Raw genomic sequence first — 27,838 nt, forward strand, 5'->3', positions numbered from 1 at the left:
AGCGGGAATCTTTCGAAGGTCTTCCACAATATCGCCTTTCTCTCTCTCTCTCTCTCTCTCTCTCTCTCTCTCTCTCCAACACGGACGGAAAGCGAACCGCGATAACCAGCTATTATCTTCGCTTCCCATCTCGCCCTATCCTTCATTCTCGGATCAGGTAGCCGCCCTACCCCGCGTAGACTTTCGTGTTACTCCAGGAAACCAAGACTTAAAAATGCACAAACCTGTGAAAAATTTGTCCAAAGCTGAATTTTTGTACTGTGGTAGAGTTGACTATGCTTAATAACATACAGAAAGTTTACCGCTGTAGACTTTGTACGTTATCACCGGAAATTTGCATTTAAGTCCTAGGTGACAGCAACTTGCATCAGTCCATTAAAATGCTACCCATTTATACAGTTTTTAATTTTGACTGTCCGTAAACTTACCAAAATAATCTAGAAACTGTAATACACCCATTAATGTTAGAAAATAAATAAATTTTTAATATTTAAGATATGATATAAAGCGATTAATTCACGAAATATATTTTTTTATCTTTGCCACCCCAGATAAAAATACGATTTACACCGATTTGAAGAGCCCAATGCGAAAAAATGTCTAATGTTTTTAAATTATACTTTTAGCTTTAAGATAGTATATTTATAAAGAGTCTAGCATAATTATTTGCCTCATTAAAGCTGCCCGAGCGTTGCAGTGTACTGCGGCCGTACTGATCTTTCACGGCCGGCGGGCTTTGAAACACGCTGCGTACTGCGACACTCAATAAACTTAGTCTTATTTACGGATTACTTAAAATATATTTAATGCATATGATATGGTGTATTCATGTTACATCTATTGAGATATACATATTCTTTTTTCTTATATGAATGATTTTTGATACAATAAAATTAATAATAAACAATTTCTGCTTGGAACTTGTAAATCAAAATTCTAGAGGACCTCTGGTTTTATATATATGTGTGTTCGTATTTTGTTACAAAAATTTTATTATTCAAAATGATTTTAATACCAAAAAATATAATTATTTTTTATTTCTAATCTTAATATATATAAATCTCGTGTCACAATGTTTGTCCTCAATGGACTCCTAAACCACTTAACCGATTTCGATGAAAATTGGCATTTATGTGTAATTTTTTCCAACTTGAGAGATAGGATAGTTTTTATTTCGATTAATGGTCTTAATCTGATAATTTTAGAGTTTTCTAATGTGATGTATGTATGAGTTGGCAGAAAATCACCACGGCAACGGCTGTAGCATTGTTGATGCTTCATTCGTCTCCATGGCAACGACTATTTCATTGTTAGTGTAGTCCTCATCACTCATTAAATACAGACCACCAATTTTTAGATATATACAGGTAAATAACTATACACTGGTAGAACAAAGTCGGTCGGGATTTGAAAGTGATATAAATTATTCAAATTAAGAAGACAATTACTAACTACATCTGATTTCTAAAAAGGTCCAGTGAACTCTTTACCAAGTCAACCGATTTCGATGAAAATTGGCATTTATGTGTAATTGTTTCCAACTTGAGAGATAGGGTGGTTTTTATTTCGATTAATAGTCTTAATAATTTATAATTAATAATAAACTGATTATCAATGTTGATTGGTGTTTAAGCCCGGGAAACAGTGGGTACTTCGTTTCCATGACAACGTTGCGTGCTCGAGAGTCGGGAAACTATCGGTGCTATTCGATTTGGTCTCATTTTCCCCCCCATAAATACAACCGTGCGAAGCCGGGTCGGGCAGCTAGTACACTATATTATTTTCGATCAGAACTATGCAAAATTTTAATGTAGCCTATATTATAATATATATATATTTCATTGTATAAAATTAGTTTACTACATAATTGAAGAAAACCATACACCGTAAATGTACTTATTGAGTTTTGTCACTTTTATAACATAATTCGTATGATAATATTATTTTTTTCCAGAAAATAAATAAAACATAAGTTGTGTTGTAAAATGTATTGATAGAATTACATATTTAGTATTTTTTTTTTCTAAGTTAATTCATTGGAGTGCTGCGCCTAGCTTACTTCGTTGAATTGCTAGTGGCAAAGAGCGGTGGTGGATGTTTTTGCAAGAGTTTGACCGTATTTTATGACCCTAGCTGTGAGAGGGTGTTTGTCCCAGAAATCCTAACGGTCAAGGAAAATAGCCTTTCTCTGTAGTCACGTACGGGTCTGCTACTCGCGCAATATCGTCAGTTTATCACAACTTTCTGGGAAGTTCTATTGTTGTTATTTATTAATAATTTAGAAATTAAAGAATTTATCATACTAACACTTTTACCTAAGCAAATCGCATCCTGGAAGATTTTTATCTACGTTTGCAGCAAAAATCACTTGTAGTTAGGAAACTTTTATTCTTTCAGAGTAAAATTCAGTCTGGAATTACCATACATTAAAAACCTTAGTTTTCTGGAGCAAAAAACGTCCCAGCACGAGCGACTTTAACACTGCTGCACACACACTACGCAGCTTGAAATACATCAGTGGTCAGACTATTGTACCAGACACTCAAAATATACACATTTAAACCTTTAAAAAAAAACACACACACAGACAATATTTATGAAGTGATTTTGACGCTACGCTCAACATATTTAATTTATGTAACATGTAGTCAAATTTCTATAAAAATATATTTTTTTCTTACCTTTTATGATTAAAATTACCAATTTAATAATATGACGTTTAAACTTTGAGGTGTTTATCACAATTACCATGTAGGGCATTCTTTTATATTACATTGGTGTCATAATGAGAACCGACTTAAAAAAGTATTAAAGTTATTAAGTTTACGAAACATTTTTGTGGATCATTGTAGAAATTATCATTAAGGACTCAACTGCTCATTATTGGTGTGATCACAAGGTTTCATCGGTAAACGTTCGACGTGTTACTAAGAAATGTTCATTCTACTACTGTACAAAATTTTTGCTTTGGGATAATTTTCCATGTATTAAAAAGTTTTGTTTCTTAACAGCGAAATTCGTCCCGACCCGAGCCTACTTCGACAACCTCGCAGTAGTATACACTACGCGCTCGGATCGCTTTAGTGGTCAGACTAATTGTATGAGACACTTAAAAAATATACCAATTTAAAGATGAATAAATATGCAACAACGTTTACTTCAAGCGATTTCCACGTTGGGCTCTTTAAGTTTATGTAAGATGTATTTATATTTCCTTAAAATTGAATGAAAGTTAATTCGTTACCTTTAATGATTTAAAAGGTCTATTTTATAGAAACATGTTTAAACTTTGTGCTTTTTATCACTATCCTCAGATAGGGCAATGTTTCTAGATTATTTTTGGTTCCATACTGACGGTCTACTCCATAAACTGCATTAGCAATATCCATTATTGTGGATCGTTTCAAAAAATTGTCATTTTGTACTTAACTGCTCGTTTTTGGTGTGACGCAGGGGCGGAACAACTAAATTTCCAAAGGGGGGGGGGGAATATACCTTTTTATAAAGAATCATCGATCCCCCCTATTGAAGCGTGGGGGTCCGGGGGTCCTCCCCCTAGAAAATTTGTATTTCAAGGTGGAAAATGGTGCTATTTAAGCAGTTTTATTATCTAAAAATTGATTACACAGCACTTTCTTTGCCCCCGTTTGCCCCCACTTCAATGTTTCAGAGGGGGGGGGGGGGGGCAAAATACCCTTGCCCCCCCCCCTTGTTGTTGCGCCCCTGGTGTGACGCACAAGGTTTGCGGCTGTACTTAAACTTTTGACGTGTTACTAAGAAATGTTCATTCTACTACTGTACAAATTTTCGGCTTTGGGATGATTTTACATGTATTAAAAACCTTTGTTTCTTCACAGCGAAATTCGTCCCGACCCGAGCCTACTTCAGCAACCTCGCAGTAGTATACACTATGCGGCTCGGATCGCTTTAGTGGTCAGACACATTGTACCAGGCTCTCAACAAATAAACTAATTTAAAATTTAAGAACTAAATCGTGATCGTAAAATGGCCGCCATGGTGATTTGCGAATTTATGGAGAAATAAAAGCAGTTAAAATCTTATGTAGTTTCCAAGAGACATTATTACATCACCAATCATCTAAACAGGTTTAAAAATTTTAAACATATTCAGTAACTGGTCAGTTTTTTCAAATGTGTTAGTATTAACAATCTGGACCATATCTAGTCGGTGAGGTCTGTTTTGTTACAGACTATCTGTATTCTGGTATTTGGATTTTGAAGCTACTTAATGATTCGCTTTCAATGTCTATTAAAATATACCTAATGCTAATTGCAGGAATATTTCTACTCGATTTCAAAATTATAATTCCTGAACATTTGTAGCGGACACATTTCAATGTAACACTTAGTGATTTTCGAGTTGTGTTGAGGTTTCACATGCCACTTCGTATATACCTGCTCTGGTAACAATGAGTCATCACAACCGGTGCCGTCTGTACGAGCGTCTTCACAAGTTATCCTGAAATATGTTCTTAAATATTAATTCAAGTGAATTCTTAAAATCCTACACACCTTATCTTAAGTGTCGTAAATGAATCGTTATATTTTGTAAATCCATATAATATAGGAGCCAACATGGCGCGAAGCGATGGACGCGATACGAATAATATTTTTTTTTTTTTTTACCAACCACTACATCAGTAAATATTTGTGGTTTCCATTCGCTATGAATTCAAGCATGTAACATGTGTACTGCTTCTTCAATACGGCCACAGTTAAATGGGAGGCTCTGAATCACTGAAAACTCCTCAACAAAATCAACGATGAATCACAGGCATTACAACAAACAGTTGTCACAAGTCAAGTAGCCAATGAGCAGGTGACATTTTTCGAGTCCGTAGAGGATTGTTGAGACTATCCTACAGGTCATTGGCAACGCGCCCTTACGCGCATGGTTAATACCCCGCATGAGTAGAGTGTAAAGGCGTAAGCATGAGACACATCTAGGTCCTCATCTAACCGCGCACACTTATATTTAACTCAGGATAGGGTGAAAAATGTTTACTAATTTTGCAGTCCTAACAGTCACCAACGAAACGCCAGCAAAATAAATAAATAAGCTCACGAATATTGTTCGTGAATGAAGGCGAAGCTGATACTTTGGAAACGTTACCAGCAGATATTAAATAATGTTTAACTATTATTTACGTAGCTTACTTCTTAAAACTGCATTCATGTAAACTGATTTTGTGTGAGACTATGTTGAGTGTTTTCTGCTACACTTATTTTTCTGAAAAAAGTCTATTGTGGCTTAAAAAACTTGTTAACATTGATGCCTCTCATAAAAAAAATTCAAACGTAATTATACGTATACATGTTGAGTATAGTTTATGAATGGTTCACGCATTGCTGGAAAAAAAAACATGTTTACAATTTTACACATCTTTTTGTTGTCGCATCGCGTCCATCGCGTTGTACATACGCAACTCTGAAAAATAAATGTATGGCAAAAAAAGCTATAATAAAATAATATCTTATCTTTCTTTATTCTTTTTTCTAAGCGCTCTAATGGCTTTCGATAGTTTTGTTCTTTTGTGTACTCTGCTTCTTCGGCATTTTATTCCTGAATAAATCTCACGCTTACAACAAAAAACATCTAGCTAAATCACTGTGCTCAATAATAACAGAGAATAACCATTCAATTATACGCCGAGCTAGACCAAACACGTTCTCTTATCTACTGAAAATGAATACGTTGACTTCATATCAGTTTCACGCGAAATCCCGTCTCCCCTTCGTAAACAGCAGACAGCTGTGGCAGGGTGGGAACGGGCTGCAACAAGTTCGGGAAACTGTCGCAAGGTGTCACTACTGTCCAGCGCGCTCCATAATTTCTCGTATCCGAGCTTGCACGCGGCTCAAACATCTACAGCTACGTTTTTACTTTAGGTCCGACTGCAATAAGCTAAAGACTAAAATAAAGTCAATCATTCAGCCGACAGATATGTAGGCGTTTGAATTACAAATGAAAACGCGAATGTTATTAAATTCGCAAATGAATATCACGCAATTTCGTAGCAGCTCATTTATTAAAATTTAAATTGTAAATACGTTAAATTAATAATGATTACAGATAAAATAATGCTCACAGTCATATCTCCCGTGTCTGAAAATTTATCTGCGAAAGTTTTACCACTGAATTCTTTATAGTTTTTTAATAAAGCTTGAATTTAAAAAATTCCCGAAAATCAGCAATAATCTAATTAAAATAAAAAAATAAAAAAATAAATTTTACACCAGAATGGTTCAAATCTTCTCTAGCAGCTGAATCATTCACAAATATATTGTTTTTTATAATACGATGCTGGTGCACCAATCCCCTTCATGGTTCCCACTCCTTTTTGATGAAAAAATTTAAGCACTTTTCAAGCACTTTCAAGGACTTTTTCCAAAATTTCAAGGACTTAAATATTATGAAATAATTTTAGTACTTATAGTTATATTATGAACATGTGCAGAATTGTTTTTTTTTCCTGTCTATTACTTATAAACAAAAAGATAAAAGCTTATCGGAGGGACAGTAACATTGCAAATTGGCTGAGTTTAACATTATACCGAACTGGTTCACAATTATTATAGTAAGTTATTTAGGTAGGCATTTGGTTAGGTAGGTATTTGGTAGGAATTTAAATTTAAGAATATTGAATTAGCACTCATGGAATTCCTAACTTCAAATACTATAACCTTGACAGTCCCATTATTACAGAATTCCTGTTCATAACAATGCTATGTTTAAGAGTGTGGCAAAAATACATACCAATGATGCAATATCAAATATTTATCAACTGCATAATTTACAACATGCTAAGTTACTGCACAGTTTTACATCTACACGCACATATAATTACAGGTTGCATATCAAGATAATAATATTAATGCACTTTTTACTCATTACTACTACAAAATAGGAATGTACTCATATTAGACAGTTTACAGTACATCTTTCAAAGGTTCATGATATTAATATTTAATATAGCACAACAAAATATAACAATTTTGATTATTTTACTCTCCTCATGTTTTCAGATACTTCTTGAATTTTCTTTTCTATCTTTTTAATTTCAAGTAACTTTTCTTTAGCTGTCTTTCTAAAACTGTTTGACTGGATAATCAAATTCACATTTTCAGTTTTTTCTGCCTGCTCAGCAAGTTCATCGGCAGATTTTTGGAGACTGTCTATTGTTTGTTGTAGTCGAATCTTCTTTGTTTTATGAACTTCTAACTCCTCACTTAACTGAAGACTACGTTTCTTTTCCAGCGCATTAGATTTTTTCTTGCGTTCCTCTTCCAAGTATGACATGTACTTCTGACGAGCTGCTGCAACAGAAGCCCGCAACTCTCTTGTTAGAGGAACATTTGTAACACCGCCACATTTTCTGACCTCTTCAATGGTTAATCTCTTTGCTGCATACGAATCTTCCTTTAGATTTTCCACTTCTATATGGCGATTAACAGAAAACCCTCGCTCTACAGCTGCTTGGCCATGTGAAAAAATTAAAAGCATTTTTATAACTGGCCACAGTTTCACAAACTTTTTCTCACCACCAAGGTAATTGCGAAAGAAAACATCAATTCGAGACACATCAGGGGAAAAGTCACTAAATGCTGTTTTGTTTTCATGAGCATATCGGAGCAATTCTTGATACTCCAACAGGATTTCATCACACATCTTTTCCTGAAGTTGTTTAGCCTTTACAATAATTGACAAAATCTGCTTCATCTTCTTGTAGCAGCTGTGGCTATCGGTTAGCATAAATCTTGGCTCAAGACACGAAAGGCTTCGAACGAAGGCATACTTGATTGGGGATTTTACCACTAGGTTTTCAAGCATCAAGAAAATGAAATTCTGTGTTTCATGTCTGAGTTCTAGTACTTCTTTTTCTGAAACTTCCCTTTTGTGAACAAGTTCTTTGACTAGTCTATCAGCAATGAACCCCAAGTTAACTTTGCATGAACTTAAAAGACACTTTCTGTCTTTAAAGTCAAAGAGTGAAACCTGGTATGGTGAAGATAATTTCGAAATGTACTCATTCCTCATAATATTGAAACTCTGCAAGCAACTAACAATCATATTTCTTAGATCTTCAGCTAAGAAAGGCAAGAGTGGTTTGTCACTTTGATACTTCGTAAGAAAAGGTTGTAACAGTTTGACGACCGAAAGGAAAATGTTCAACTTTGCTGGCATCAAAACATCCTGACATGCCTCCTTAACAATAAGGTAAGACTTACATTTAATTTTTGTAAGATGTCCCTTGTCAACTTCTCCGACATATTTCTTCAAGTCGTCCCAAATTTCGAGTGCTCTTTCGGCTGCTGGAACATTTTCCAACCAACGATGTTTGCAAAACTTAGAGGGGAGTTTTTTGTTTACAGAAAGATTCAAATAATCTTCCCTGCGAGCTGGAGAATCTTTAAAAAGCCAGTATATGCTCACCAAAAAACTGTCAATATCCCAAGATGTAGATCTACTGCCATGTTTGAAGCAATTATTCAAAGTGTGAAGAGTGCAACTGCCTACATCTATTAAGGTGCAACCAAAATCCTTTTTTAATTCAGCTTGCAGAATATTAAATAGCTTCCAGTTCACAGCTGGACCATCCATTGACAAGTTAAGCAGTTTTGAGTGATTCAACTTTTCTGTTGCTTCTTGCAAAGCTGATAGGGTTACTTCTGCGCTGGAATGTCCCATAAATACAGATGTGAAAAACCTTGTAACTACCTCATCGCTGTTTGGGTCCCACAATCTGATGTGTATGTCCATTTGCTTCTTTTGATTAGATAGATTTAAGCTCTCATCAAACAACAGGCAATAGTGTTCCACTTCATTGGCAGTCTTGAAGATAGCAGCCTTGAAGTGTGGTGCAAGTCCAAAGCATATCATATATGCACATTTTGTGGCACTACATGAAAACTGTTTCGCAATACTGCTATCAGGAAACATATTCTTGAATAGTTCTGGAAGTCCTTCGCACGAATTAAGTGAGTAATGACTGGTTGCACATTTCAAAGCCCATCTTATTTCAGCATTCATAACATCTGTTCCACTGAAATGTGAAGATACTGAAGGACTGGAACTGCTACTACAACTACTAACACTTGTAACATGACAGCTGTCTACAACTGAAGCAGAAGCTGGCCTAATTTTATTCTCTTCAGCTTTGACATTTACTGTGCTGGAGTTTTCAACACCAAAGAACTGTGTCAATCCAAGTGATTTTGTTGCAGCATCAGTGAAAGCAGCATGTTTTTTACCTGAAAGAGATGGAACAGGATATGTATAATTATGATTTACTATCACAAAACAATGTGTCCTAAGAAAACTAAGCCAACCACTCAGGCACTTCCTCTGTATAACATAATTTTTCTTAAAATGTGCATTCCATTAAAAAGTAGGGTTATGTAGAGAATTTGCAAGTAATTTACCAAAAATACGTGGGTAAACATTGATGAAAGCACAAATTAAAATCTGAGGACATGTTTCAACTTACTTTGGTTTTAGTTTTGTGTTATTTGCATCTCACATTTTGTCCCATTGAAGAGGAACAAAATCAATTCTTAGCTATTCACGACCTAAAAACCTAGAATGTTCTACCTAGAATGTTCTTAACTACTCATTTTTGAATTATTTTGGTAAATTACTTTCAAAATGTTGTGTGCGATACAAATACTGTAATATTTTTTTACTTATTATGTGGCCTACAGCTTTACGCCAATGTCCAAAAAGTCAAATCTGCCACATTCAATGTTCAAATTACGTACACCAAAGCCTTACCCGGGAATTGAACCCAGAACCCTTGCATCCTAAGCTGGCATGCATCCGACTACATTATACACTCGCGAGTATCTGAGATGATTGGCAAGGAATACACAGATAACAGAAAAAGGCGGTTAAAAGCAGCAATGTCACAAAAAATGACTAAAATGTTAGTAACCCAAATATCTTAAACACTATAACATCCAAGAGCGTCGCCGGTAGATGGCCTGGGGAGGGGGGGGGGGGGGGCCAGTTGATGTATAGAGCCATGCTTCAACAGTAGACTATAGCAGTGCAGACTGAATACTTGGAATGGAATAAGTAAAATAATTTAATTCCTCTAGAGGAAGGCAGCTGCCCCTCCCTACCCCCCTTGACGATGTCCTTGATAACATCGAGCCCTTAAATTAACACCCTAATTTCTTTCAATAATACATAGCGCTAGTCAAAACTGTGTTAGTTACATACCTACTTATTTTGCATAAGGGAGAATTTTTATAAAAATAACTCGTTTTACGAACAGGTAAGTGCGCTTGCTGGCTACTATGTTAATCAACACACTACTCCCGTTAAAATTAATTTACAGTACTAATAAATACGTATATAAATACATTAGAAGTACAGTTAAATATACCAAAAGAAACATTTTAAAATATGTTAAACATTTACGGATTAATCAAACTTATATTAAATTTAAATTTCATGAACAATATTAAGCTAAATACGGTAATATATTGTCATACTTATTTTTCATGTATGCATTACCAACATTTCTGAGTTACAAAATAATAAAGTTATTGATACCGAAGATATATTTCAGTTCTAATGAGAATTTAAAAAACAAAAAATTACTTAACATTTTCTATTATTATAAATATTATTTAATCTGTTAAATTAATTCCAGACTGTTGTTTATTAAATGTGTGTTTTCCATCCCAGCGCATCCTAGTATCAAAGTATAAACTATCCCGGAAGCTTTTAGATTTTCTCTCTAGAGCTGCTGATAGGCAGCGCAGAATGGCTGAATACAAACATTTACTGAACATTTGGGCATTTTCGGAAATTATAGAATGAAGGAAGCTGATAGCAACTGAGGAAAGAGAAAATTATTGTTGGTGGATTCATCATATTAAGTTGCATTACTAATTCATTACATTATATTAAATGCTACAAAGTTCCGTTGCCATTGTGCGCGCACGGAAAAAAAAAAAAAGTTATTTTTGTTTTAACGGTTTGTGAAAGTGAAATATGGCATGGTTAATCCGCAACACAGATAATCGGAGTAGACTAAACACCAACTTTATGCCAATTTACCGATTTTCAATAAAAAAAATTACAAATGCAGCAATTCAGTACATAATTTGTAACAAACCAGAAAATTCATAATGGATAAAATAAAAATATGACTTACCTTTAATATGACATTTCAAAGCAGCTTCACCCATGCTACGTATGTCAAAATTTTTTGAACAAAACGAACATCTTGCTTTATTTTTTTCAGGCACTTTCACTAACCATAATGAATAAATATCGTTTGCGAGCCACGCATCACTAAAAACACACTTCCCTCCCTGCATTTTTACGAGAACGAAGTCAACAAACTGCAAATTCCAACATGGCTGCAGCAACGGACAATCATAGAGTAATGCTCTACAATCTGGACACAAAGCAAATGAAAGTGATCGTCATTTGTCAGAACAAAAACACTGATGACACCATAACTGCCGATAAAAATAGTGCATAGAAGATATCTTATCGTATGCCGTCGAAAAACGAGGCATTATTCAATGTAAAAATGACAACTATTTGAACATACCATAAATAAGTTATCGTAGAATTAAATCACGGTGCCACACTAAAAACTTGTCCTAAATAAATATGTACAACGTAATTATAACTTACAGTGTAAACTTTATCAAGCACTTTCAAGCACCTAAAAGTTTTTTCAAGCACTTCTAAGGGCCCTTAATTACTTCAAAATATTTCAAGCACTTTTCAAGGACTTTCAAGGAGCGTGGGAACCCTGCCCTTAAGGGGCTTGAATAATACCTTTATCTTCATTTCTCCGCCATATAATGTTACGGTCACCGCTCATACGCACGACAAGAAGACTGCGCGCCAGTCCAGAGGAGACACTGCACTTATCATCCCGCCTCGCCGACACACACACACCCCTGACGAGGCGGGCCCCTTAACACCCCATACACACAAATCCTGGCTACGCCACTGTTCGGCGTTAGTGTTATTTCGGCGTTGCGGTGCACGGCAGTTTTCTAGCCGTCGGCGCGTTGCGGCGCGGTGTAGGGTCTGTGACGCGTCGCCGGACAGGAGTTCATCGACCAGGCGAGAGTGTTATCAGGCGGCACACGCACACCCGCCTGGTCATCGCGCCCGACGAGTCAAGGTCACACACACACACACACACACCTCCCCCTCCTACTCCAACAACTCACGTGCTGGCTCGCAGACGTGCGAGACGGGACACACAACTCCCAGTGCGCACGGAGACGGCGCGCGGGTTGCGAAAAACTGTCAGGCGTGATGTTTACAGCGGGAAGCCTACGATTCACTTGTCCTTCTGGACATACTCGAATACTCACGTTGGCAAGCCTTCTTTCAACAGACGAGAGCCAAACGCCCGATCGTGCATCTTCGGTTTATTTTTTTTTTTTGTTTATTGTAAATAAATATGCAACTCATAAAAACTAATGGTCAATTAGGTTATGTTAGCTACATTATAAATACTTTAAAACATTGTGGATGGTTGATTTGGTTAGGATAGCTACATTAAAAATACTGTGAAATCATGTAAACTGTTTCCTAGCGCTGGATAGCTACATATTAAAAAGTTATTTGCTAAGCAACCATGAAATGATTTTACAGTATTTTTAATGTAGCTATACTTACCTAATATAACCAACCATCCACAATGTTTTAAAGTATTTTTAATTACTTCTTGCTAATTTTAAGAAAAGAAGGCTTGCCAACGTGAGTATTCGGGTATGTCCAGAAGGATGAGTGAATCGTAGGCTTCCCGTTTACAGCGCCCGTATCAATATCTGTCCATTCACCACACTGCATTACACCACTGCGTTTGGTAACGTATTTAAGTTATCCCAACATCCAACAGGGTTTTTTTTTTTTAAATTAGGACAAAAAAAAAAGACGCCGACAAGAACAAGTTCAGCGCCCAAGCGAAGCGACTTTGCATAAACACCGTGTACATTTAGTCACCGCCAAGCTTATTTAAACCATAACAATATAATGTTCGCCGGGCTTTCACGGCCATTTGTCTGAAGAAGCTTTTGGCTTCTGGGTTGTAGCCGCGTGTCCTTGTCGAATAATTCACCGACGTTTCGGTTCGACATTGCAGTCGCCATCATCAGGGATCAGTTACCTACTAACTACTACTACTTACCTACAGTATGTAACTGCTCCCATGATGATGGAGACTGCAATGTCGACCGAAACGTCGGTGAATTATTCGCCAAGGACGCGGCTACAACCCGGAAGCCAAGCTACTTCATAACAATACTTTTTTTTCTTCATTTAAGTAAAACAGGAATACTGGCAGGGTTTTCAGCCAGACATTTTCAACTCGGTTCCATTGAAAGGTTCCAATCCAACAAAAAAAAATATTATGAATCGGTGGTGTAAAACAGTCACGTAAAAGTCGTGATGTCCTCTTCTAACGGGGACTCCATTGGTTAAGTTAAAGAAAATAAATAAATAAACAGAAAAGTTTGTTCCGGTTGCTCACGCCGCAAACGCACATTACATAAATAAAAATATACACAAGATCGATCTCTCGGTCCAAAAGATAGGTTTCCTTTTCTCTTTCGCTCAGTTAAAGATAACTTTCACATAAAATAGTTCAAATTAAGTGTGTGATTCTGCAACAGTTATGACATCAACAATATTCATGCACACACAATGGAATACTAAGGGTGGGAAAAGGCACCGTCAGGTGTATGATCTACATGATCTAAATTCCGAGAGCTAATATGAGAGAGTTTTTTTTCTCCTAAAACACAAACGTTGCTCTATACGCACTACTTTAGCGCATCCGATAGGAAATTATCAGATATAATATAGTTAATTATGTAATGTATGTGACTACAATTTTTTTTGTCCCAATCAACACACCATAAAAAAATTCTCAGAATTTTGTTTGCGCGTAGTCAGGAAAACAAAAGGTCTAAAAAGGAAAGAAAACAAAAATAGAGCACATGGTCACATATTTTTCACACAAATATTACTGTAATTTTATCATCAATAAGTATTTGAATTATAACTGATAAATCTAAACGTTAAACATGAAAACACTGTAGATAAGATAATTAAGTGCGTACCTAAATAAATTAACACATTAAAAACATTTAGATACATAAAATATATCTGCATGACAACTCTCAATTTCGACAAGAAAGATCTTCAGATAAGCAGTCTCCCCAAAAAATTATAGACGTCAAAATTTTACTCGTGACGAAGATTAACCCACAAATCGACGAATATACTTAGTAATTAAAACGTTTGCGATATTTTTTTTTTTTTTTTCAGTTTTCAGGTCTTTGAAATTCATAACAGATGAGCTTATTCACACTCTTCGTCCAAAGCATCCCATTATTAAATTTTTCGTTGAAATAGTGTTATTATTTGAATACGTATTTTAGCAATATTATCGGTAAGGGTAGAAGGAAATAATAAAAAAGAGAGAAAATATTTCGGGAACAAAACTCTGAAAAGAGTGAAAACAGTGGCATTTCATTTAGGGGTTTTTCTGTGAATAATTGGAGAGCTGGGAATCTTCTAAAATATGTATTAGGTACATAAAAAATAAAAGTGTTGTCTGTGGATTTGTTTTGTAAAAAATTTACAGTTTTACTCCGGAGCTTATTGAAATTTTGCACTTGAGCTTCCATACAAGAGAACGGCCACGTCTACGTGAGAATACAAAAAAAAAAATCATTTCCATCCTCTTTACTACCCCTTGAAGCAGGATTTTGGAACTTCTTGATTAAATGTTGCACACTTGAAGGTGAAAAAAAAAAAAAAGAAGAAGAAATAACTGTCTACATATCTGGCCGCTCCGTGCGGACAAGTGGAGAATATTTCGCACCCTCATTTTTGCAACAAAATGTTCCAACATATAAAAAAAAAATCGGCTGTCTGCAAAGTCGTTTTACAGACGATAGTTTAACGCGACAACGTCATAACAAAACATTGATGAAATGATTGCATACTTTTATGAATAAAATTCAATCATTTTCATTGAATTATCACTATTTTGTCTGGATACAAAGAAGGAGTGAAATGAAATATACAATTTAATTGATAAATTTACGTTTATTTGCACTTATTAATTCGAATATGTTTATTACTTTAACGAACAGATTATTTTAACTATAACTTTTATACATGTTTAATATTTGACTTCTTCCAATCTCTGTTATTCTGTTAAGGATAGGATGATGATAGGAAAAGTAGGAAACGAATGGGAGTGTTTCAAGTTTAATGTGCCTCGAAAAAGTCAAATCGATGCTTGTTCCAATCGAGTGGAAGACAGATAGATGCGGCGCAAGCGTACAATGAGCTTAACGGGACAGCGTAACGGGACACTTTTCGTGCGTGCAGCCGGCGTTCACTGATTTATTAGACGTTGTCACGTCAAAAGTCCAGTTTGGTTTGTTTTCAAACTCAATAAAAATCTATAGTTCTACAGTTGAATTCGAGCTTGATAATCGAACCAGTGTGGCTAGCAAGCACGTGATAAAACATAAAACAATTCCCTGACTTTAGCAGGCTCGGAGGAAAAAAAAAATTAATAACATCCCTGAATCACTACATTATTTTCTCACCAATAACTATCAAAAATTTAAATTCAAAATCACCAACTATTAAGCATACCACACTTCGATATGGCAACAGGCAGCTAGCTATCAGTTATTTGATCGCATTAATGTCCAATGCTCGAGGTCGAAATGCTGATATATTACAACCAATAAGGAAACGGGAGATAATCTTCATGTAACACTTGGATACGGACTGGGAACAAAAAGGTGCGGGGGGGGGGGAGGGGGAGTGTTAAGTAAGGATGTGTGTGTGGAACCAGTGCAAATCCAAATAAATCTTTGCTATTACTTTAGTTTTTCAGTAAACTCAATATAAAAATTAAAAAAAAAAACACGCGATAGAAGTGAAACTTTTTTGGCAATTCAAATTTCGACTCGTAAAATATATCGTAAGGGGTGTATTGTACATATTCTCAATCCTTTTCGCGTTGGAAACGTTTCAACGACAATGCTTCATGAAATGTCACCCGCATCGCTTACCCAAAGAAGCCGGGGAGATCGTAGTCGCCAGCCACCTTGTGCTCGGTCGACCTTGGAGGGAAGCCTTCTTTTTCACAGACGAGAGAGCCAAACACCCGACCGATCGTGCATCTTCGGGGTGATTTTTTTTTGGTTCATTGTAAAAGGTTAGGTTGGCTAAATTATAAATACTTTAAAAAATCGCGGACGGTTGATTTGGTTAGGATAGCCACGTTAAAGATACTGTGAAACCATGTAAACGGTTTCCCAGCCCTGGATAGCTACATATGATCAGCTTACTTCTAAAACCTCGTAAGTCCAGATTTTTCCAGTTTTATATTCCGGATGTTTTTGGTGTATTATTTTATTTTTTCATAGTGCATATGCTGATAAAACCTCGTTAGTCAACTCTACTTTTCTATTCACAAATTATAAAGCTCGTATCTTTGTCAGTCGAAACCGTGCTCCAAAAGCTCACAAGTTTTCCTGTAAAATTGACTAAAATGGAGTTACGAGGTATTAGAAGTAAGCTGACGATATTAAAAAAGTTATTTTGCTAAGCAAGCATAAAATGATTTCACAGTATTTTTTTAATGTAGCTATACTTACCTAATATAACCAACCTTCCGCAATGTTTTAAAGCATTTATAATGTAGCTAACCTATCCTAATCGACCGCAAAATGTAATGCCACGCCGGTTTGTACAATGAGATAGAAAAAAGCGAGCATGAACTTGGGGTGTGGCTCTCTCGCCTGTGGAATGAAGGCTTCCCGACCTTGGGATGCGGCGGCCGCAGGTAAACAAGCCAGACGCCTCGCTAAGTGAGTTAGTGCGCGCGGCGGGTGAACGGCCTGTGTGACGTCAGTCAGAACGGACCCGCCCACTAGGGAGCTAATTGGAGCGCGCACAGACAGCTGTGGCACTGCCGGCAACAACTACTACTACTGCTGATCCTACTACTGCTACTACTACTACCCTACTACTACTGCGTAACCTGGGCCAGGCTGAAGTAATGCGAAAGCGGTTCCCGGTCTGGCCCCCTTCCCAAAAGAAGGGCAGAAAGAGAAGACTGTTTTTAGTCAGTAAAAATCTGACACTACCAACAATCCCACCTGTTGGTGTCTTTTGAAGATTTTTAAACCTTTCTCCCAAAAAAAAATACTGCTACTGCTGCTAGTACTACTACTGCTGCTGCTACTACTACTCCAGTCTGGCCGCCCTCTGCTCATGGTGAGAGTTAGAAGAGAGAGGGTTGTTTTTAGTGGGCAAAAAAACCCACACTAACAACTCCAACTAATTCTTCAAATTCGCTTTCGTTGGTGTCTTTTGAAGATTTTTTTAACCTCTCTCCTTAAAAGAACTACTCCTGCTGCTGCTGCTGCTGCTGCTGCTGCTGCTGCTGCTGCTGCTGCTGCTGCTGCTGCTGCTGCTGCTGCTGCTACTACTACTACTACTACTACACTGGAAACTCAGCCTTGTTTTCCCATACCCGCGTACCATCACCGACTACAACGATACCTATGAACCCAAAAATGAAGTAACGCGATTGAAAGTGCTTGATGGTAGAATGTACTTTAAAAAATAAATTGTCAACAGTTTTTTAAAGCTCGAACTGTCAGGCTCGCATAGTGGAGTAAATAAAAAAAACTCCTCAGTACTTTTTTAGTTGCCAGGATGCTCGGTACAATTTCAGAACGTTGAAAGGATTTTGTTTCGTTATAACAACAGTGCTTCTTTACATAAAACTGCTAATTTAATTTTATCCAGGTTTTATAGAAGCGATCAGGTGGTAACATATCACCTGAAAAAAAAAGTACAATTAATAAAGAATAAAAATTTATATTTTTTTACTATTTCATTCATACATTTAATTCCGTCACAAACATATCAATTATTGTTTAATTGTAAGTGTTAACGCTCTCTATGAATTAAAAAAAAAAATAACTAGCTGGCTACAGTAGCGCTATCTATTGCGTCGATTTGGAACACTGATTGGGCGCGTATCGGCACGTTCGACTGCTAGTGCGATGACGCGAATGTGCAAGGAGGGAAGGGGAAGAAGGGTCGTTACCACAACGCCGAAATACCGCAACGCCGAATGTCAAAATTGACCACAACGCCGACAGCTAGAAAACTGCTGTGTACCACAACGCCGAAATAACAACTGAATGAATTTGTGTGTGTTTCTTAAATGTACCTTACCGCCGAAATACCACAATCAAACCTAACCTAACCTAGCGTAATATAACCTAACCTAGCCTAGTCTAACCTAACCTAACCTTTGTGGCAGTCCTGCAATGACATTTTTCGGCGTTTGTGTACCTATTTCGGCGTTGTGGTATTTCGGCGTTGTGATGCGTCCCGGGGGAGGGAAGAAGCAACAGACAACAGCCAGTCGCGGGTCTGGCATTTGATTGGCTGTCGTGAACAATGACGTCAGGTGCTGACGGTGTAGTTCTGTGGAGCGGATGTCTGACCGGAGCTGGGCTGGCCGGCAGCCTGGCGGGAAACGACAAAAAGGTCGCCCCCGAAGCAACCAGCGCCATCCAAACACAATGCGAACGTAAAAGTCCAAGCGCCCAACCTCCCCGCATGGTAGATAGACACTTTTTCGCTCTGTCCAACTCTTCATCCAGAACCATCCTTATATTTACCGTAACCGACCTGCCTGATATTAATGCATGAAATTTTTGCATCCCGCAAGTAAGTGGCCAGGATTTTCCCCTGTGTATATACAGGTTTAACCTGGGCCCAACTTATCTAGTTTTAGTCTAGGATAGTCAGTGAGGGGAGTTAGTCATTGCTGGCCAATCCCCTCCTAGCACACGATGCATGCTACCTCTCCTGCATGGCTAACACCCTGCATGATTAGAGCGTATAGGCTTCGGCCTGAGACGCACTTAAATCTCCCTCCTTAACCCGGACCCCTCCCAAACACACTTAGTTTTTGTTAGGTTAGGAGGAAAAAAAAATGTCAAAAATCTGACCGGAGCCGGCCAACTTGAACTTTTTGATGCCAGACAGCACCGTCTGCATTCCAATCATTAACAATATTCACCAATGACAAAGAAGCATGATGAGTACAACAAAATGTGAAATCGCTCGAGGATAATTATTTCCTAACAACATTTGAATTAAGATTTTTATCGTATTATTGTGTTGTTTTTTTCGTTGAGTAACTTTGAAAAGAGGGGAAATATATATATACCAGAAAAATGCAAACACAAATAAATGTGTAATGATGAAAATAACAGGTTTGGCTCAGTTAAAATTTCAAGAAATATATAGCAAATGCATTTTTTTTTTTTACACATTTCCATTAATGTTTAGCTGAGAGCCATGACAAATATCTATTGCGATATTCCGTGAAGCATATGCGTCAGACCAGCGGTTCCCAAACGGTGGGTCGCGACTCGATCCTAAAACCATCAGAAACCATCGAATAAACCGTCAGAAAAAAATAAGAAACATCGCAAACAAATCGAACTGTGTGCAAACACATGTCTATTGTTAAATAAATAACTGTTTTGCTACAGAGTGCTTTTATTTTGTCAACCAATTTCAAATCAGACCACAACTTGTATATCAATAATCAATCGGTATCTTAAAAAAAGGAATAAATATGTATATGTGTATATTTGCAATATTTGATGGAAAATTATATATACATTAGGAAGCGATGCCTTACGATACAAATAATGTTTTTTTACTCCACCATGGTCGGCTAGACCGTGGAGGTACTCCTATAAGGAAAGGTGGGTCGCCAGCTGAAAAAGTTTGGGAACCACTGCGTCAGACTAGTGGATGTGGCACGCTAAGTAGCGTCTGACGCAGCACGGCTGACGCATAGATGGCGTTTCCATTGAGCTTCAGTTCTGTCGTCGCGGTACTGAAAGGAAACTGAGCACGGTTCGTTGCTTTATTTACTGTTACAATAAAATAAACACAAATTCTATGCAACTATGCGAGGGGATGCTGAAGCATCACTGGTTTTCCAAATAAGGACTGTGCAAGGTTGTTTGTAAACATATTTCTCCAGCTCATAGATCTTCGGAAAATTTGTTGCTTTTCCAAGTCGAATATTTTGTTTATCTTACGCTTCAATCAATCTTAAACCAGCAATTAAAAAAAAAAAAGTTAATCTTAGCTTCATCGTTACAAGTTACATATGTAAAATCAAATTTTGGAATTTTTCCAACACGTTTGTGTACGATGACGTTCTACGTTGTTTTCCAGCCACGGAGAAAGTATACGAGAGTAATTGCGTCGAAAAGCAATTTTTTTGTGGAACCCTGCAAGATGATGTAATCTAGGATTAAACTTGAATGTCACGAGTGACGCACAAGGTAAACACCGGTGTAAACCATTTCCAAACAACCGGCTGGTGTTGTGGAGCGAAAACCACTGCATTTCCGCTCGCAAGACGCAGTACTGCTCAAGGTCGTTCGCCAACCTGCGGCGTGCGACTGCAACAGGCTCTCTCAGAAGGGAAGCCTAAGACGTACATCAAGTTCTGTCCCTGCCCGAACACGCCCGAATATTCACCTTTGGCCAACCTCGGGTTCATTTATATATATTTATACATTTATCTGTTTATTTTAATGTAGCTATACTAACCTAACTAACCGTCCATAGTGTTTTAAAGTGTTTTAACGTAGCTAACCTAACCGACCACTTTTAATATTTGAATTCGTCTTTCCTGCGCAAAAATAAAACAAATCCCGAAGTTGGCCGAAGGTGAATTGTTCGGGTGTAATCGGAAAGGGGGCAGAACTTGATGTACATCTTAGGCTTCTCCTCTCAGAAACACACTCCAAGTTTTATCTTGAGGTTAACATATACATTGTTGAATGTCACCAATAATCACAGAATCACAGTCGGGTAACATATTCGTAGACGTACATGTGTATGTCACAGTTATTTAGCCACAGATGTAAAAATTAAGTATATCCTACTGTCAGTTTAATCAATGTGATCCTCGTATTATAGTAGGACAAAATGTTAAAATAAAATAAAAATACTGAAAACTTAAAGTTTTATTATGAATAAAACCCAACTTTTAAGATATCTTCCACCGTGTCGAAATTCAATTTTAGTCCAATTTGTCGAGAGTTTTGTGCCTTTCCATGTATCTGTTTACAGGACCCAAGTAGGCAATATCCTAAAATAGTATGCTGGTTAAATTCGTGATTTAACGCATGATTTCAAGCAAATTCTAACATTTCTATAAGTGATTGTTTACAGATTGTGCCATCAATTAAATTACTCATTATTTTAAGAATATAATTAGTAAAAATTAATTTAGTTTTCTAAAAAGCCTAGAACCCTAGATCCGAATTTTGGGAAAACAAAATTTTTATTTATTTATAAGTGAAATCCTAACATAAAGCTATACGATAAATGCTACATACCAATGGCAGATTAAAAATAGTATCAACACAAAATTTAACGCTCTCAATTCATGCTAGGACTGAAATATAAATTGGTACTTAAGGCTCTCAAAACCATTGATAACACGCACCGATGAGGTAAAACCACTTAATATCAAACACAGTTATATTATTGTTACGTGTGGGAATGCAGGTCCGAAAGGCTAGCCCAATTAATCAACTAGAGATTTATTTACTGACTAATATATACACTTTTTTTCCTTCCTAAATTACAACAATTTAAATGCGTGTCTACAAATTAATGACTCTTTCATAAGTCCATCATTTACTCTCCCCGCTGGAGCTCGACTGGACAGTGGTCGAGTCTTGCTACCACGCACCTCGGTCCCGGCACCGCTCTCTCGTCCGCACGGGGACGCACAACGACGCCGAAAACCATAACGCCGAATGCCAAATTGACTACAACGCCGACAGCTAGAAAACGGCTGTCTACCACAACGCCGAAATACAGTAACGCCGAAAAATGTCATTGCAGGACTGCCACAAAGGTTAGGTTAGGTTAGGTTAGGTTAGGTTAGGTTAGGTTAGGTTAGGTTAGGTTAGGTAAGGTTAGGCTAGGTTAGACTAGCCTAGGTTAGGTTAGGTTAGGTTGCGGTATTTCGGCGTTAAGATACATTTAAGAAACACAAAACACACAAATTCATTCAGTTGTTTTTCATTTTGCTCCTGTGGCCCCTCCCCGCAGCAACATTTTTCGGCGTTACTGTATTTCGGCGTTGTGGTACACAGCAGTTTTCTAGCTGTCGGCGTTGCGGTCAATTTGGCATTCGGCGTTATTGTACGTTCGGCGTTGTGGTATTTCGGCGTTGTGGTAACGACCCCTACGCACGCGAGGTCAGTCTCTCGTCGCCCGCCATCGCTCGCCAAGGGAGCCACACTCGCCCCCTTCACTCCACTGCTCTCACACTCCCGCAACCCTCGGCCGTGTCGCGTCGTCAGGCCGCCAGAACAGTGGCGTCCTAGTTACGCTGCTCTCGGGACTCGTAGAACCCTCCAGAAAGACAAGGAGGCGCCTGGACTCCGCTGGGAGGGGAGGGGAGGGAGGCGCGGGCACTCCCTGGTCGCAGCGGGGTTTCCCCGGAGATAATCGCTGCCGGCGCGCCGCTTCCAGCCGTCTCTGGCCTCCTCGTAACACTATTAATTAAATTTGAAAGACCCGGCGAAAATACAGGATTACGGCGAATTAAACAATTTCGGAAATTTACCCCCTTTTAAGACTAGGTTTTACACGTCATGTTTTATTTATTTTTTGTTTTGTTGTCATCAATATTATTTAATGGCTACATATTTCTGTATGTTTAGCATGATACATTTCTTGAATTTAAATTTTTTGTTGTCACAAAAATTTTTCAACAGATGTTCACTACGTGTAATATGAGTATTTAAAAAGTCACGCAATAGTTCGTAATCACTTGCGCCACTTTTCACACAATTTGCCAACCTAAGTAAATATCTGTCGCAAATATTAGTGAGACAGAAAAAAAAAACATGCGTGGGAGGTAACGTGTTAAAAATTTCAGAAAGAGCCTTTGAATGATGATACCTATTGACGGCGTGAGAGAAAGGGCCTTAAGGCAGCCCTCCCCGGCACTGACCTCGGATAACCCCCCCCCCCCCCCCCCCCACCCCCGCGCGCACAAAGGACGGCGGTAAATACCGGCGGCGGAGTTAAATATTTGTGACGGCGCAGACCAGTAGCGCGACTACCCGCGGCTGTTCAGAGGGCGAGTCCTGAGTTCATTTGCTTCCATAGTCTCGTGTTTTCGCTCGTTACTATAAACTAGCTAATTCCCAGCTTGCGTTACTAATGCCTCTTAAATTAAAATAATTTGTTTGAAATAGGTACACATATAACATAAAAACCACTCTATATCTCTCTTTATGTATTTATGTTTCTATCTATTTGTCAATCTCTCTCTCTTTATTTAGATCTCTCTATATCTCTATAACTCTATACATCTATGTCTATATCTTACTACCTATAACTGTAGATGAACACATAAAAAATAATTTATATGTATTTTTATCTATACTTTTACCGGTTACAGGTGTGAAATAGGTATATAAAAACACGCGGGTATTCGAATGCAACGTTGTGACAACATTTCACAGATTATACCTATATTAAATAGAAATTAACAACGGTTTAAAGTTAACTGTTTATAAAGTGTTTTACAGATTTAACACATAGCCCATTACTTAAAGGCCAATTTTTACATCAACCCTAGCATGAACTGAGAGCATGTAATCGTATTGCATACAGTTTTAAATTAATCCTTTGTGTGAAGCTTTTTAAAAGTATTATTTTTTGTACATAATTCATAAATCAATAAAATAATTTGGTTTACCCACAATCATTAAAAAAAACCTGAGTTTATCGGGATTTCGGAAATCTAATACTTTTATTTATGAATTATATACAAACAATTAAGTAATAAATGTCAAATGCTACACACAAAAACCATTAATTTAAAACAGTATATAACACTATTTCATGCTCAAGTTCATTCTAGAATTGACACTAAAAACATTTAAAGTTATAAAACGCTTTATAAACATTGAACAATAATTATATTATGAATTTATTTAAAACTGAGCAAAACCATGAAATTATGGAAGCAAAGTAACTTTGGAAACTACCTTTTAAAGGGGGATAACAACCCTCATATCGCATTTCCAAAAATGACTAGTCACAGCTTCAAACACCTGTGTAAATTTCGAAGCCTGGTTTAGCTATAATTTAATTTTTTTCTTCTTATCGTTACTACTAATAAAGAGATTTCCTCCTGTAAATTTATTCCAGAAGTTCTATTGCACATGCTGTTGGGTCATTCATTTTCGACCTGTAAAACATCGTCCAATGATCGTAACTGCGAACACGCGCGATATTTTTTTTTGACGTGACGTCTAATAAATCGATGAACGCCGGCTGCACGCACGAAATAGTGTCCCGTTTCGCACACTGTTCCGTTACGCTGTCGGCGAGTGCATTAATAATAGGTTATGTAACAATTGACTAAAAAATTATGGTGACTCATATAATTGATGATAGATATTTGATTACAGGTTATTTATATGAACACTTGTTCATAATTATATTTAAACTTTATAGCTAAACGCCAGTTTTTTTAAATTAATTACAAGTCATCTACACGTGAACTGTTTCGTCGACTGTTTATAAAGTGAAATGAAAAGTTAATGTAGTTTGCATTGCTTATTACAACAACAATTTCGGCAAATAAGGTTAATTATTCTTGCATTTTAAAAATCTGATTACTAGTATAAATTCAAGTATTTATTCTTTTTTTATTAAAATAAAAATGATTCAATTTTATTCATAAAAGTATGCAATCATTTCATCAATGTTTTGTTATGACGCGGTCAGGAGGCGAAGACTACAAACGCGAGAAGCCTAAGATGTCCATCAAGCTCTGTCCCTGCCCGAACACGCCCGAATATTCACCTTCGGCCAACCTCGGGATTTGTTTTATTTTTGCGCAGGAAAAATGAATTCAAATATTAAAAGTTGTCGGTTAGGTTAGCTACATTAAAACAATTTAAAACACTATGGACTGTTAGTTAGGTTAGTATAGCCACATTAAAATAAACAGAGAAATATAAATATATTTTAAATGAACCCGAGATTGGCCGAAGGTTAGTATTCGGGCGTGTTCGGGCAGGGACAGAACTTGATGTACATCTTAGGCTTCCCTACAAACGCCGAGTACATTAGAAACGAATCACTTGCGTTTGGGCATAGACTGTACCACACAAATACAAAATTACATCGAAAAATGACTTAATGCACGATGGCATGATTTAATCCCTATGTAGCGGCCGCGCGCATGCCAATCAACGATGGAACTGTTCCGATTGTACAAAGTAGTATAACTCAGTACGTTCTGGCACGGGATTACGGTTTTGGATGATCTTGAAGTACGTTAAAACCGCCATATTGGTTGACCTTCGAACGTAAAAATTATTACCATTTTGAACCAACGCTAACTTACAAAATTAGCCAAAATTTCCCCCTTTCCCTTTTCGAAATTCACTTTGCAAGCAAAATCTCTCTGTATAAAAAATTCTGCAAAATCATTTAAAGAACTCCGGATGGGCCAAAAATGTTAAGAGTGATCATTTTTTTAACAGTTTGGAGCCTTCCTTGCAGTGGCTAAATTTGTCTAAACAAAATTCAACAAACACTTGAATTTTCTTGTAGAATGAAAACAAATCTTTAGGACTTATACGTATTTTTTTCTATTGTTCAGCTAATTTTCATTAAGTTATATGGATGTTTCAGTACGTTTCGTTTTGCAATATTATGGGCGGGATTGATCTAAAACGAAATTTAACGTAGGCGATGGTCAACAAAACATTTCTTCATTAAAAAAAAAAAAAAAAAAAAAACAAGCACAAAATTCGGTGGACCCAACCCCACAACAACCAACACATTGAAAATTGAAAAAGTTATTTCCATCGTGGAAAGCACAGACTGCGTTTTGAAACAAGCCATTCGTGAAAGGAAATCATGCACAGGCTGATTGCAATAATGTAAACATGTATTATAAGTGTAATGATTGATACGTTTTCCTCATCAGTCATAACTTAAAAAATAAGTTCTTGAAAACACCACATAACTTAGAAACATCGTAACTTTGAAACACCGTAACTTAAAAACAACAAGCCAGTGGCGGACCCAGAGGTTCACCTCGGAGGGGGCACTCTAGGATTTCAGAACAGCCGGAGAAAAAATGTCTTAAAATTACTAAATTTGTATTCAATCTACTCACACTACACATAACATCCAACCACCAGGATTTTATGATTCTACGAGAAATTCATTAATTATACTAAAATATTTTATTGGTTTCAGAAACAATCATTTCTGCCGGCAATATTAATGTAGCAGACACAACCAGTCAGTAAGTCAACTATTACCTGGCACTACCAGTCAGTAAGTCAACTACTACCTAGGGACTACCAGTTAGTAAGTCAACTACTACAGTACCCGCTACATACTCTTCGGCGTTAGGTAATGCCAATTCGTGGGTTCAATGACCTCCAGCAGGGCAGACTCCACAGTCGAGTACACAGTTTGTTTGTTGGCTGCTGAATTGTGACACGTTCCAACTTGGTAGCCTGTGCTACGCTACAGCCTGGTGCCCCCCCCCCCCCCCCCCTTGGATTCTCCTCTACTTCCAACATGGCGACTGCAGAGGACGAGAGATCCACCCCGGCTACTGGCTCAGCATTGTTACAGAGTGCTTAGTCATGAATCTCAGGTGTCTAACGCTTCACAACTCGAACATATTTCACACTCTCATCAATTACCTCCCAAATGTGCCTGTCACATATCTCCCAACTATGTCCATGATATTTTATCAAGATATTTTTTGGAGCGATGGTGTTAGATGACGCTGCATACACTTGCCACATTTTTTTTTATCATTTCACTGTTTTAGTATTTATCGCATACAGAATTACGAGCCGAGTACTGCCGTTATGTTAACTGGTTGGTATTTCATTATTATTCTTAAGGGGATTGGTGCACCAGCATCGTATTAAAAAAAAACAATATATTTGGTAATTATTCAGCTGCTAGAGAAGATTTGAACCATTCTGGTGTAAAATTTATTTTTTTATTTTTTTATTTTAATTAAGTTATTGCTGATTTTCGGGAATTTTTTAAATTCAAGCTTTATTAAAAAACTATAAAGAATTCAGTGGTAAAACTTTCGCAGATAAATTTTCAGACACGGGAGATATGACTGTGACCATTATTTTATCTGTAATCATTATTAATTTAACGTATTTACAATTTGAATTTTAATAAATGAGCTGCTACGAAATTGCATGATATTCATTTGCGAATTTAATAAATTCGCGTTTTCATTTGTAATTCAAACGCCTACATATATGTCGGCTGAATGATTGACTTTATTTTAGTCTTAAGCTTATTGCAGTCGGACCTAAAGTAAAAACGTAGCTGTAGAAATTTGAGCAGCGTGCAAGCTCGGATACGAAGAATTATGGAGCGCGCTGGACAGTAGTGACACCTTGCGACAGTTTCTCTAACTTTTTGCAGCATGCCACAGCTGTCTGCTGTTTACGAAGGGGAGATGGGATTTCGCGGGAAACTGATATGAAGATCAACGTACTCATTTTCAGTAGATAAGAGAACGTGTTTGGTCTAGCTCGGCGTATAATTGAATGGTTATTCTCTGTTATTATTTAGCACAGTGATTTAGTTAGATGTTTTTTGTTGTAAGCGTGAGATTTATTCAGGAATAAAATGCCGAAGA

At 37.2% G+C, this 27,838-nt stretch overlaps 2 protein-coding genes across 7 annotated transcripts in view; both read right to left on the minus strand.

The window, feature by feature from the left end:
• Nucleotides 1-27,838, minus strand: part of LOC134540715 (trithorax group protein osa-like) — a 294,594-nt gene that overhangs the window by 223,732 nt on the left and 43,024 nt on the right. The gene's annotated exons all lie outside the window — the stretch shown is intronic.
• On the minus strand, nucleotides 1,325-26,689 carry LOC134540532 (uncharacterized). Its single transcript, XM_063383336.1, has 2 exons — nucleotides 11,186-26,689; nucleotides 1,325-9,272 (listed from the first exon to the last, which is right to left on the minus strand). Exons 1-2 carry the CDS (start codon nucleotides 11,349-11,351, stop codon nucleotides 7,021-7,023), a joined length of 2,418 nt encoding a protein of 805 aa, XP_063239406.1. The 5' UTR covers nucleotides 11,352-26,689; the 3' UTR covers nucleotides 1,325-7,020.

The sequence above is a fragment of the Bacillus rossius genome, chromosome 17 (assembly GCF_032445375.1).
Source record: "Bacillus rossius redtenbacheri isolate Brsri chromosome 17, Brsri_v3, whole genome shotgun sequence".
NCBI lineage: Eukaryota > Metazoa > Arthropoda > Insecta > Phasmatodea > Bacillidae > Bacillus > Bacillus rossius.